We start from the raw sequence: 13,797 nt of genomic DNA on the forward strand, positions 1-13,797 counted from the left end.
CCCTTTCTGTCAAGTTAACTGAGTGACAGAAGAAAATGACAGCGTGGTCTATCTTGCTGCAGAGAATGAGGCTGAGTTTGGGCTCTACCTATAAACGCTGTTTTACCAAGATAATGGAACAGTTCAAAGGACACATTCAATCCAGCTAATAAGAAAAAGGTCTGAATGAGCAATTGAGTGGAATCACTAAGGAAATTGGGTACCTCTAGAGTTACAAGCAACTGACTTTAATCGAGTGCCTGAAATTACACTTAATCTGAAGTCTAAGGATAAAAGAGGGGTTTAATCTTAATCTTATTTTGTGTATTATCTTTTGTTAAGAAGTTCAAAGGAGTTAAAATTTAAAAAATAGAATTAATTTACAAAATATAATTTTGAGATTAAAGATTATTCCCATTTTATTGAAGAAATACAATACAAGACTGCTGAGAAAAAGAAAGTCCAGACTCCAGTCTCACTGTTCACCCAGCAAGCAGCCACTGCACCCGTGGTTTCTGAACATTTCCTCCCCTGGATGTTTAAGCCACTTCCCACAAAGAATTGATGCCACAAAAGTTCTATTCTTTCCAGATATAAACACAGTTTTAGCACAAAGTTGAAATCAATAACACCAACAAATATAGTTATCCAGTTGACCCGAGAAGTCATGCCAGCGGTTTCATGAGGAGTTTAGCAGCTAGCTGGAGGGAGAGTAAATTGGTACAACCTTCCTGAAGGGCAATTTGGCAATATATATCAAGCACTTGAAAAACTTTATAATCTCTATTTCAAAATCCCACTTCTTGAAAATTATTCTAAGAAAATGATTTCAGAAGTGTGCAAAGATTGTGTGCCAGGCTGTTCCCGTAACATCATTTACAACAGCAAAATACTGGGTACAAATGTCCAACAACAAAGAATTAATGAATTATGGTATATCCATTAGACAGAATACAACAGCTACCAGAATCCATACTGTAAGTATGGAAATGAATTCATAATACATTAAATTAAAAAGTTAAAGAACAGTGTGATAGCTGCAGCCCAGGATGATTCAAATGAGCAAAGGGGAAGCACACACTCGACACGGTGAGCAGTGATCATCTCTGAGGGATGAGATTATGGGATATTCGAGTTTCTTCCTTTCTGTTTGTTTCCCCAATTTCGTACAGATTAACAGTATATCATTTCTGTAAAGAGGACTAGTGTCATAATAATTACAAATATACCTAGACACTTCAGTTCTTGGGACAACTATTTTATAATAAAACTCACAGGATCAGAGCAGGAATATCCATCTATCCACACACCGAAACATTTAATGTACAACTACAATGTGCAAGGCCCTCGGCAAGCTGTTGCAAGGATACAAAGACATGAATCAAGAACCTGAACTTCAAGGTGTTTACTATGCAATATGTACAAAAATACTGCAAGGTAAAAATCGCTACATGCCACAAAAGAGGTTAAAAAAACTACAATGCTATATGGATACAGAAAGGAGGAAGAGACACTTGACAGTTACCCTTTTCTCAGTGTCAGGCAGGAATTCCTCCTTGTCTGTTTCCAGGAACTCCACAATAGGTCTCAGCTGTGTTACACACTGGATCAGGTCCTCTTTGTGTTCTAGTAACAGAGCAGACAAGGTCTTTCCCTCGTCTGTGCTCCCTGCGGGAGAAAGTTAGAGACGCACAAGAGAAGCTAGTCAATTTGAAGAAAATGACAGCATGGTTTGTCAAGAGAGATCTAACAGAATAGTAAAGTGATTCTCAGCCTATTCTGAGGACCCAAATGCAGAATCTCTCTTTTTGGAGAGGAAAATACTTTATTATTCTGTTTAAATTGCATGAAAGAAAAAATGTTTCATTTATCTGTCGAAACACAAAGCTGCAGAGCCAGCCAGAGGTTAACTTCTGGTTGGCAAGGCCACCACTTTGTACCGAACCCACACAAGAGAAACTGCAGCCTTTAAAAGTGCTGTCAGCAAACCAGTTACCCTGGGCTCAAAACGTTGAGGTGGATGTGTGGCATTTTGAAGGGCAGAAGAACACGAATGGTATTCTCTGACCTCAAGGTGTCAGACTAGTTTAGTACACTAGGGGATAGAAATGGAGACTCAGATTTAGCCTGTATATATTTAACATGCAGCTTCTGGAGTTACATGCACAATTTATGTGAAAAGCACTTAACAATAATGAGGCCACTGAAGAAATGAATCACTAGAGCAACCTTTACAGCATCTGCCCAGAACAAAGCTCAGTGACTCAGGTGGACGGTTCCTCCTACCTTTTGGCTGCACCACTTCCACATCCTCTGGCTTTCTGCCCAACAGTGCTGCCTTTACTGCAGGGCTGGAGTCCTGGTACAGCCTTAACAGGGACACAACAGTCTGAACATCCAGGCTCTCATCTCTTACTTTATCCAGGATTCTCTGGAATGCCGAATGTCCTTCACCCGCAAGACATCCCCTTATGGTCTGCGGAACACAAGTACCCGGAAAGAGATGTTAGCCAGACACAAGAACCTCACGCTCCTTGGATTTAGCAAGTAAGGCCCTCAACAATCTGATCCTCACCTACTTGACCTTTCTGTGACATTTGATATTGCTATTGCCTCAGTATAACAATTCTCTGACTTCATCATACTGAAGCATTTTGGATAAGCAATTTCTGACTACTCCTTTTCAGTCTTCCTCATTGGTTCTTCCAAATCCATTACCATAAACAGTACCTAAGACTGGTCTCAACTAATTTTTATCTTTATTCTCTCCCTTTTGAAGAGCTTTCAACTATCACTTTTATGCAGATAACCCTGAAAAACTGCTAACACTGAGCTCGGTGTTTCAATCTAGAACTACATAGTTTCTGCTGAATATGCCTTTGCCTCCAGAGGCCTCAGCACCACATGTCTGGAAGGGAGCTCACCATCTTGACTCTTCTAAACCTAGAGTGCAAAACATATCAACAGCTCCAGTGGTAAAAGAAAATCACCTTTCCATTCTTTGGTTTTATAGAGTATCTCTCGCACAAAAGGTAGGAAGGCCAATTGGAAGGCGTGATCAACACTTCTATTTCAGCAATAATTAATTTATTTGAAAAAATATCTGGTAACCAAAAATTAATTTCACGTGTAAAGTCTTATATATAGTGTTTACATTTCTACTTGGCACAATTACAACCTACTTTTGATGTTTTTTACTGTTGATACTATAAAAGAAAAGTTTTCTCAGGAGTCTTTAGAGAGCAAAGTTAAGTTTTTTTACACACACACACACACACAGCATGATAGGATCTCATCAATATCTATGCTTGCAAAGTTCAGCTAGACAGTTATTATAAATTCTGGTAGTAATTATGTTCTAAAATTTTTGTTTAGAGAGATTTTTTCTTTCTCCCCTGCTCCCAAATAAATAGAGATTACAAATGAGTTAGACTTTATATTTCTTGGTTTTGCTTTAGCTTGTTTCCTGATCACAGAATGACTGTATAAAGCTAATTTACACTTTTTAAAAAAAGTTTTCTATGGTTTTTAGTCATCTCCAAATTAAACTTAGGTAAAACAAGGCTTAGTAACCCACATTAAGATTTTACTGGAGTAAGTAACTACAGCGAACTTCTCTCTATTTAAAAATGATAAATGAGCTAAAGATACTAATTGCACACTTAATCCCCGTTAATCACGTTTATTCCACCCTTCACGTTTTGTCAGCTGGCCTAGAATCTCTTCAGAATGCCTTTTCCCTGGCAGCAGTCGGACCTGAGGTGGGTAGCCTCTACACCGGTTCTCAATATCCCTGCCTCCAGGCACTCATGCCCTTGGGCGGAACCTAATAACTAAGGAAGATACTACAGCAAAAGTAATAGATGCCACCTCTGAGATTAGGTTACCAGGACCGCCACCTCACCTGTCTGCACAGTGTCTGCCTTCGCTCGGACGCAAGTGGCCATGGGTGAGCTGCCTACAGAGTGGAAGGAGCTCATGTCTCTGGCCGGCAGTCAGTGAGTGAGCTGGGAAGTGGATCTTGGGAAGCCTGCCAACAGTCACGTGAGTGAGCTTAGAAAGAGATGCTCGGAGCCGAGCCCTGGGATTCTGCAGCCCTGGCTGACACTTGGAGGCCAGCCCTGTGAGAGAACCCGAGCCATGGACTCAGCTAGGCCTGGATTCCTGACCCACAGAAACCATGAGGTAATAAATGTTTGTTCTTTTAAGCTGCTAAACTTTAGAGTGCTTTGTTATACAGAGATAGATAACTGATACTCACTCATTGCTAATGCCCTTAGTAAACATGTTTCTTTCTCTTTATTTTCCCTTTCTTTCTTTAGTGCATCATAGTTGAATAGCACACAACTATCTAATTCTATACTTGGCCAGCGCTGTTCCCCGAATACCCCTAATCCACCTTTCTCAGCATCCAATTTGTCCGGCATTATCGTTTGGGCCACTGGGGAAGAGAAGCTCTCATCAATGGCGGCATCTGATGTGCTTCTCATTATCCTCTCTGCTGTCTCCTCCTCTGCAGAACTACTCAGCAGTGAAATTAAAACATTTGTTAACTTCACTGCTCAGCAGTGATGCTAGGGTGACCATCTGGGAAGAGAAGTAGCAGTGGGCTGATGAAAGGGCCAGGAGGGAGCAGTCAGTTGCCTGGATGGCCCTGCTCTCTGCTCTTTCTTCCAGATCCTACTGGGGACCTGTACCAGAGCCAGCGTTTATAACTGTTACTCCACCAGCCCCTGATGCTGCCGGGGGCTCCACAGTGGAGTGAGCTCTTTTCTGAAATAGTGTCTCTGCCTAAACAGAGGGTGTCGCATATTGCTACAGGCTGGGGTTCATTGATTGCTACCATGAACAGAACTCTAAGACATGAACCAAAACAGAGTTCTGTTCTTTAACCATACATTTGGAACTCCTTTGATTCTGAAAGGTATGTCAATAAATTCATATCAATTCAGTCACATGTATAATCAAAGCATTTTTATTCAAGTAAAATATTCAAAGAGAGTTTCCTTTCCCTCTATTATATGTGAAAAAAAAAATTAATCTTTCCCTTACACTCAGGTCTTTTCATTGAACTTACTTATTTTCCCAACTGTTTGCCTACTGCCTTCAGATTTGTCTGGGCTGCACTGTATTTTTTTTTTTTTTAATCCTCACCCAAGGACATTTTTCGATATTTTGTTCAGATAGAGTGGGAGGGAGAGAGAGAGAAACATCGACGTAAAAGGGACACATGGAGTGGTTGTGACCCACACGACCCAATCAGGGCCGGGGACAAACTGCAAATGAGGCACGTGCCCTCAGTGGGAACCGAACCCGGGGCGCAGGCCAACGCTCTAACCGCTGAGCCAAATCAGCCAGGGCTGCACTGTATTCTTGTTTGCACATGCCTCCCCTAGATGCTAAGGGCAGGAAGGATACAGACCACAACAGCTCAACACCATCCCAGACATTGCATATGCGCCATCTACTCTACCCCACAGCGCAGCCCCAGGAGGCATTACTACAGCCAGTTAAATGACAGTCAGAGAGGTGAAGTAACCTGGAAGAAACACTGAGCTCATTCCATTGGCCTGGCACCCTTTTACGCAGTTCCATCTCGCAGGTTTTTAGTGTAACCAAATCCATTTGTACTGGGTTCTACCAGACTTACCAGAGTCAACATCACTTTAAACACTGTGCCGTAGTACCTACACAACTGCAGCATTTCTCTTGGTCTCAGTGAGCAGTACACTGGGACATAGTAGGTGCTCAATAAATGATTAACTCAATGAGATGTCCTTGCCATAAACCACTAGCCTTCCATCTATGGCAGCATATCTCAGACCTGATGACTAGCTCAGAGGTGATTTGGAAAAACAACTCATTTTCATCTCTCGCAGACCTGCAAAATGAATCCTATTAACTCACTTCTCAAGAGGGTCAGCCTCCCGTCAGGAACACAGTCCACACGGCACAGACCTGCACTTCTTGACAAAGCTCCAAAGCAGTAACATGGCTGAAAATATTAGATTCACATAGGAGACAAGATCTGTTTGCCTTTGAAACACAGTTGAAGGAGAGAAAAATGCGACTATACCTTCAGCTTTGAGAGTCTTTCTAGAACTTTAGGTGAAAAGTAGATCAAACAGCAAGGAAATCAATAGTAGAAAAAGGTATCTCCTTACTCTAGTGAAAGACTCACTTTGCTGTATACATAATCAAAAGCAGGGACGTGGTTAGAAATAAAAGAAGACAATTAAAAATTCTAACATACAAGCTGAAAAAAAAGTTTGAGTTTGTCTTCAAATAAAGATTTTACTAAGCTCAGCCAGAAAGCCTCTTAGGTCAGTATCTGCTTTCTCTAATGGGTAGGGGACAGAACACTGGGATAAAGACAGGGAGAAGACATGGCCCATTCCAGCACCCAAGAGACTTCTCCACAATCAGTGTTGCTTTGGTTTCGCACAATTCAAGCGCCAACCTCTTCTCACATTGCCGCAGTCACTGCTCAGGGAATGGCTTTGCCGCCTTTCATCATTTATCTCAGGAAATAAAACAATCAGGACACTGGTTCATGGTGTCCTCCCTAAACTCAACCCAGGCTGCACACCCTGTATCTGTTTTTCAGAAAAGAAATAGGCTGGTCCATCTCAACCAGAACATCACTCGTAAGGCTTTAAATCAAGTCTCAAAATGACACATTGAAGCATAGATTCTTTTACTGTTAAATTATCTCAAGTTATGTTATGATGATTAACCAAGTAACAATCGCTGCCAACAACAAAAAATACTAGAAGCTATGTGGGAACTAAAAATATGTAAGCAGAATAACATCAAAAAACAAACGAAACCCTCCAAACAACCTTTAAGATGGTAACTGGAATGTTGAATGATACAGAACAGTTCTTAAATACACTGAACACTGACATCTTTTGGTGATTTCCATAGTTTGGTGACTTCTGTGTATACTTCCCCCAAATTACACGTGGCAGGATTTCTTTGCTGTTAGGACATCCTACAAGGATAGGGATCCAGTCTTAGGTTTGTTTTCCTAACAAACAGCTCAATGCCTAGCACATACCAGCTGCTCAGTAAGTATCTGCTGAATCAAGGGGCAAGCAAAGAGTGACATGGGAAAAATGGATATTCAGTGATCCCTCAAAGGTTTGAGAGATGTCAGCAGAGACACTGTGATACCTGCCATCAGACACTAAGAATTTTGTAAGCCATTAATTTTCCAGCAGTGCTTCTTCTCAAAGCGTGGTTTAGAGATACCCAAACAGCAGCCACGGGGGAGTTGTTAAAGATGGAGATGTCCGATTTCTACCACAACCTAGGAGTCACTCTCTGGAAATGCAGTCTGGACGTGCACATTTTAACATACCCCCCGAAGGTTTTCATATGCACTGAACCACTGTTCCAGAGACTGGTGGCTTTGTACGAGACATTACAACTGCAGTTCAGAAAGCTACATCCAAGGGTGTGAGGGCACCTATTTGAAAACACGACTTGAAAACTATGCCTAAAATAACAGCAAACCATCTCGTGTAGGAATCAACGACCATGGCACTAGGATATTAAAAGGGATGAGGTGAAAGGGGGGTTTCAAGATCAACTAAGTCTAAAAATGCTGTGTTAATATGTAACAAACAACACCAGTCTCCACCTACTGAGTCCTTTTCTGTGCCTGGCATTTTAGCATGAGTTTCATATAAATGATCTTAATTTCACCGTGATTCTGTGATATAGGTGATAACATTCCCATTTTACAAATAGGAAATGAATGGCTCACAGAGATGAAGTTGTTCGAGGTCACAGGGCTAGTAGAGCTGGATAAACTGTATCCCACACAATGGAGCAGTGCGCAACAGTGCAAAAGAAGGAACAGGCAACCTTGAAATAATTATGCTGAATGAAAGAAGCCAGACCAGAAAGAATACAGTCTATATGGCTCCATATAGAATATTATATAATATTCTAGAAAATGCAAATTGATCTATAGAGACAGAAAGCAGAGCAGTGCTACCTGGGCATGAGTGAGTGGAAGGAGCAGGAAGGAGGAATTACAAAGGGAAATGAACCTTTATTTTTTATATTTATTTTTAGATATGTGTTTATTAATTTTTATTTATTTTTTTACAGAAAAAGGAAAAGAGAGAGAGAGAGAAACATCGATGTGAAAGAGAAACATCAACCGCTGCCTCCTTCACGCCCCCTGCCCAGGCATGTGCCCTGACTGGGACTCGAACAGGGACCTCTCAGTCCATGGGAGGATGCTCAATCCACTGAGCCGCACTGGCCAGGTGGGAAATGAAACTTTTAGAAGTGATAGATTATTTGCTACCTTGATTATAGTGATGGTTTCAGGTTTTAAAACTTATCAAACTATACACTTTAAATAGTATGTACAGTTTACTATATGTACTCATACCTCAATAAAACTGTCTAAAAGCAAGTAAAAAGAGAGAGAGAAGTGCAGGGCCTATGAAAGCGGTACCTCCCTAACTCTATTTTATTTTCTTGAATCTTGTGTTCTTGAAGTATCTTTTTCCTTTCTTTCTGCAGCGGGAAGATTTATTATGGAGTATAACAGAGTCAGCTTTAACACAGACACCAAAAGGTTTGCAGAGCTCTTACTCTGACCTCTGAACCCGAGGAAGAAACACATAAGCCCATAATGATCACCAACTGTGATTCCGTGTTCTTTCAAAGTACTAGTAATGTTATTGCCATCAAAAGATTAGGACAATTGGAGGAAAAAATGTTAAATGAATCTTTGTAAATATTTCTAAGCACCTGTTATGTGCCAGATATTTTTAGGCACCAGTGTTAGGAAAAAATGCATTAAGACACATTCAAATAGGTAAAGCGGTGTCACTAATAATTTCAATATTGTGGATCTAAGGAATGATGTTGCTGTCTATATCCAAACTTAAGTGGAGAGGAAGTCTTAAGAGAGGAAATAAAGAGGTGTGACTATAGCTATCAAAGTAACAAACCAGTTACTTTGGATATGATGGATTAAACAGTTAAGAGAACATCCAAGTGCGAAAACATAAAACCATAATACCCTTAGCACAACTGGTACAAAGAATACCCAGGATTTATAACTTGAAACCTCACTAGGAGAGTCATCAGGGTTAAACCAGTCTTGTAAATAGCTTATCTCTTAAGAATACAGTTTATAGCTAACTGTTGACTAACCATGATTAAAATAAATACTTGAGCCTGGCTGATGTGGCTCAGTGGTTGAGCACCAAGAGGTTGTTAGTTCGATTCCCGGTCAGGGCACATGCCCAGGTTGTGGACCAAATCCCCAGTGGGGGGCATGCAGGAGGCAGCCAGTTGATGTTCTCTCATCAATGTTTCTATCTGTCTCTCCCTCTCCCTTTCTCTCTAAATTAAATAAAGAAAAAATAAATAATAAATAAACAAATACTTGAGCCTGGTCTGCGTGGCTCAGTGGATTGTCACCCCACGGACTGAGAGGTCCCAGTTAGATTACCAGTCAGACCCTGGCCGCTTTTGCTCAGCGGTTAGAGTGTCAGCCTGTGGTCCAGAGAGGCCCGGGTTCGGTTCCTGCTAAAGGCACGTACCTCAGTTGCAGTTTGTCCCCAGCCCTGGTTGGTCGTGCACGTGGCAGCCACTCGATGTGTCCCTTTCACGTCGATGTTTCTCTCTCTCGCTCTCTTCCTCTCTCTCCCACTCTATCTGAACAAAAAATGGAAAAATGTCCTTGGGTGAGGATATTTAAAAAAAAAAAAAAAGATTACCAGTCAGGGCACATGGCTGGGTTGTGGGTTTGATCCCCAGTAGGGGGCGTGCAGGAGGCAGCCAACGGATGTATTTCTCTCACATCAATGTTTCTATCTTTCTCTCTCCGTAAAAAACCAACACAAGCATATTTTTAAAATAAATAAATAAAATACTTGACCTTGTTTTTTTTATCCTCACCTGAGGACACTTTTTGCATTTATCTTCAGATAGACCAAGAGAGAGAGAGGTAGAGGTAGAGGTAGAGAGAGAGAGAGAGAGAGAGAGAGAGAGAAACATTGATGTGAGAGACACATCGACTGGCTGCCACCCACACAACCCCAACAGGGGCCGGGGACAAACCGCAACCGAGGTACGTGCCCTTAGCGGGAACCGAACCTGGGCCTCTCTGGACCACAGGCCGAAGCTCTAACAGCTGAGCCAAACTGACCAGGGTGACTTTCTTTGTTTAAAAAAGGAATTTGCTATGCAGCAGGGATATATTGAAATATTAGGAGGTATTTATTTATTGAATTAATAGTAACAAACAAAAACTAAATGCCTACAGCAACATGGGAGACCTCCCGACACTGCCCTGCCCATCGGACAAGGCAGCCTTCGGGGCAGAGCCCTCTCACTCTGGGAGAAAGGGGAAGCAAGGGAAGTTCCAAGTGGCCATGGAGTCAATCCTGCAAGGACGTAGGAATTCGGGAGTGAGGGAGCCCACAGGCGGAGATGTGTCTCACTGAGACATCAAAGGAAAAAAGGTCAGCCAAGAAGTAGAGCACGATAGCCGGTAGGCAGTCTTCTGTCAGTTAACTCCTAAACATTTATACACACGTGATCTACGCACATCATTTCTACCCTGTTGGGAGGCAGTATTAACTCAGCCTGTGAGAGAACAGCTCAGTCAGAATGCTTAGGTTTGAATTCTTGCTCTGAGTCTTACAAGTTCTGCCATCTTGGCCAAGTTACATCATCTCCTTGAGACAGTTTTCTCATCCATAAAACAGGGCTAAAAAATAGTAAAAGAGTATCCTCCTCGATGACTTTTGTGAGGATTAAATGAGATAACATATATTCAGTAAATATAGCACAGTAAATGTTTAATAAGTGTACCATTATTGTTTTGATATCTGAAAATGGCCATTGTAGGCCTAAACATTGGATGCAATTTACTATGTAAGTTTATATTACATCCTTTTTGTACCATGTGTTAAGTATTTGTTGTTGTTTTATTTAATCCTTGATTAATCAGAGAGAATGGTAAAATCACTTAACCAAAATTGGTTGTAAGCTGGGATTCACCCAGTAATCAAAATACAATTTTGTTTTGAAACTATCTTGCCTAGTACTTTTGCAAGACTACCCTTTAGGGAATAAATGTAAAAAAAAAAAATTGAAAAAATTGAGTCTGGGGGATTTTGCATTTTCATATTTCTGTCGCATTTGGAAGAGAATCTGGTACCCTGAGAACACTAAACTAGCAAGTAAAACTCACAGTACCTACCTCCTTCTGTACACCTTTAATTTCTGAACATTCCTCCAGTTTTTTTAAAACATCCTGGGTAACCAAGAGTGTGTCTGAGAAGATATTTTCATTTTCTAGAAGAAAAGTCAGCTGGTAGTGTTTCCTCTCATACTCTGAATGTACACAAAACAAAACAAACAAATCAGTGATTCATTACTTGAAATTATTTTTAAAACTTTACACTACCTGAGAAACTTTAGGTCACAGGCTGCATTTATAACTGACAACTGACATCTAGCACATCAGTTACGAGTAACAGAAGACAGTGTCTCTAAGACCTTCTCCTTTTGTGCCATCCTCACCCTGGTTAAAGGAATGGGTAAGGATGAAAAATGGCACACTGGTATTTCAACATTGCTTTCCCTGCCATGTAGTTCAGCTTCAGACTTCCAACACTCAGAAACACAGACACTGTCACAAGAATATCCCAGTAGGAGTAATGCACTAGATTTCAATATCCTGTCTAACAGTGATCTTTGGTAAATTTATCAATGAAAGAAAAAACTTCATCAAGATCATGGAATCTGGTAATTGATGATAGGGTAGATTACAAAACAACTATTACACAAACGTTACCTGGTTCTGTGCTTGCCTCCTTTGCCTCACTGAAGGCTTGTGCAACAGGGGAGGAAGGATAGACTTCAGCTGTAGGAGAAGTCTCCACTGGGGCGTCTGCATCCCCCTCGACCTCCGGGGCAGGGGAAGGACCCACACTCATCTCTTGTGCAACCATGTGGATGGCTTCCTGGGTCTCGGCCTTCCCAGGGGTAGAAGCCGGTGGGGGAGAACAGAGCTCTCCCGCGCCCTCTGCGGAAAGGATTTCTACTCCAGGCCTCTCTGACTCCTTCCTGAAAGACTCTGGGGATGGCACGGAGACATTCCTCACCACCTGACCCTGAACAGAGCAGTTTACAAGACTAGTCAGGAGATTCTTACAACTAACAGCCACGTCAAACATCTGGAGGCTGTCGGCTAATGAGATGATTTTGGAGAAGTTGTGCTTGCCCACAGGTAGTTTGCCAGTGTACATCATTTCTAGCAAGAGGGCGAACTCCTCGGGGCTCACCACAGATGCATCGATGGAGATGGTGTCTGTGGTGTCCAGCAGGGTTTTGAACAGGAGGCTGGCAGCAGCCAGGACAAGCTTGTGGGCCCTGAAGTAGATGGTGCCGATGGAAATGGTGCAGTCACAGAACTGCTGCTCCTTGCACAGCGTGTACAGCTGCTGCAGCAGCTGCCGGCTATAGTTGGGGAGCTCCATCGCATCAGCGCGCCCCGAGGACTTCTCTTCCTCTCTCTTTCAGAACGTACTCTGTGAGATCAGCACTGGATCCTAGAGAAACCCAAAAAGGCCATGTTAAAGCTTCACAACACACAGGGAAATTCCTGGAATGAAATATTAAAACAAACCAACAAAAAGGCAATTCACTCATCCATTCAACAAGTGTTACTTAATATGGAGAGGCAGGTATACAGAATTAATAATGCTGACAAGAGCTGTCCTGTGTTTAACTAAATGAACAGGACTATGCTTAGTGCTTCATCTGGCTGATCTAACTTAACCCTCACAACATACATCTCCCCATCTTACAGATGAGACAAATGCAAAGGGGAGGGGGTGCTGAGAGGACCAGCCTGAGGGAAAACAGCCTTTAAATGGCATGCCCACATCTCTGCGTTCAAAGCTATAACTACACTGCCATTTGCGTTCCTGCTCCCAACAATTTCTCAGCCCACTGAAGGAGACAAATGTATAAACAGAGACTTACAACACAATGTCCTCATCTTACTCCATGTACCAGCAATACTGCACACAAGTCATCATCCCCTTCCTCTTCGAATGCAGTTTCTAGCTGCCCCTGCTGTCTCTGGCTCTCCTGCCGCCTCACTAGCCTTCCCAGTTTCCTTCGGTCAGACGCCCTCTGCACCACCGTGGCCTCGCAAGCCTGACTGCTCCAGGACTCAGTCATCTCACCTCAATCTTCTCTCATCTGATTCCATAGCTTCGAAATCTCTGCATGCAGACGGCTTTTGGATTCGTCTCCCCCTCGGGCCTCTCCTCGGACCTCCAGGTCACACCTCCCCCTACGCACTCAGCCTCTCCCGCTGGAGGCCTCACCGGTTTCTCAAACTTGTATCTGAAGCTCTCCTGCCATCGTCTCCACTTCACAGCGATTCTGCCCTGGTTGTCCAGGCTAAGAATCTAGAAGTCACCCTTGTCTCCTGTTTTCTTCCCATGCCTCTCATCCAATCCTTCAGAAATCCTGTTGGCTCTTCCTTCAAAATATATCCAAAATCCAATCACTCAGCACCACCTCCACGGGCTCTACTCTGCTCAGTCCAAGCCATCATCACCTTGTATCTAGGTTATTGCAACAATGTCCTAACTGGTCTCCACACCTCCACCCCTTCCTAGTACTACACCTACCTTACCCTGTCTTCAGCCCAGTAGTCAGAGGGATCCTATTAGCACACAGCCATATATTGTCATTTCTTTGCAAAAAGCCTTCACAGTTTTGGGTCTCCATAAAAGCCAAAAGCCAAAGTTGGTATAA

At 42.4% G+C, this 13,797-nt stretch overlaps 1 protein-coding gene across 1 annotated transcript in view; it reads right to left on the minus strand.

Moving 5' to 3' along the window:
• ZBTB40 (zinc finger and BTB domain containing 40) overlaps positions 1-13,797 on the minus strand; it is a 72,105-nt gene that overhangs the window by 24,398 nt on the left and 33,910 nt on the right. The window contains exons 3-6 of the mRNA XM_036255941.1: positions 11,819-12,575; positions 11,222-11,355; positions 2,266-2,455; positions 1,505-1,647 (exon numbers count right to left, since the gene is read on the minus strand). Of these exons, the coding sequence (XP_036111834.1) occupies positions 1,505-1,647; positions 2,266-2,455; positions 11,222-11,355; positions 11,819-12,503 (1,152 nt within the window). The 5' untranslated portion in view covers positions 12,504-12,575. The remainder of the gene's footprint in view (positions 1-1,504; positions 1,648-2,265; positions 2,456-11,221; positions 11,356-11,818; positions 12,576-13,797) is intronic.

The sequence above is a fragment of the Molossus molossus genome, unplaced genomic scaffold (assembly GCF_014108415.1).
Source record: "Molossus molossus isolate mMolMol1 unplaced genomic scaffold, mMolMol1.p scaffold_m16_p_12, whole genome shotgun sequence".
NCBI classification, from domain to species: domain Eukaryota; kingdom Metazoa; phylum Chordata; class Mammalia; order Chiroptera; family Molossidae; genus Molossus; species Molossus molossus.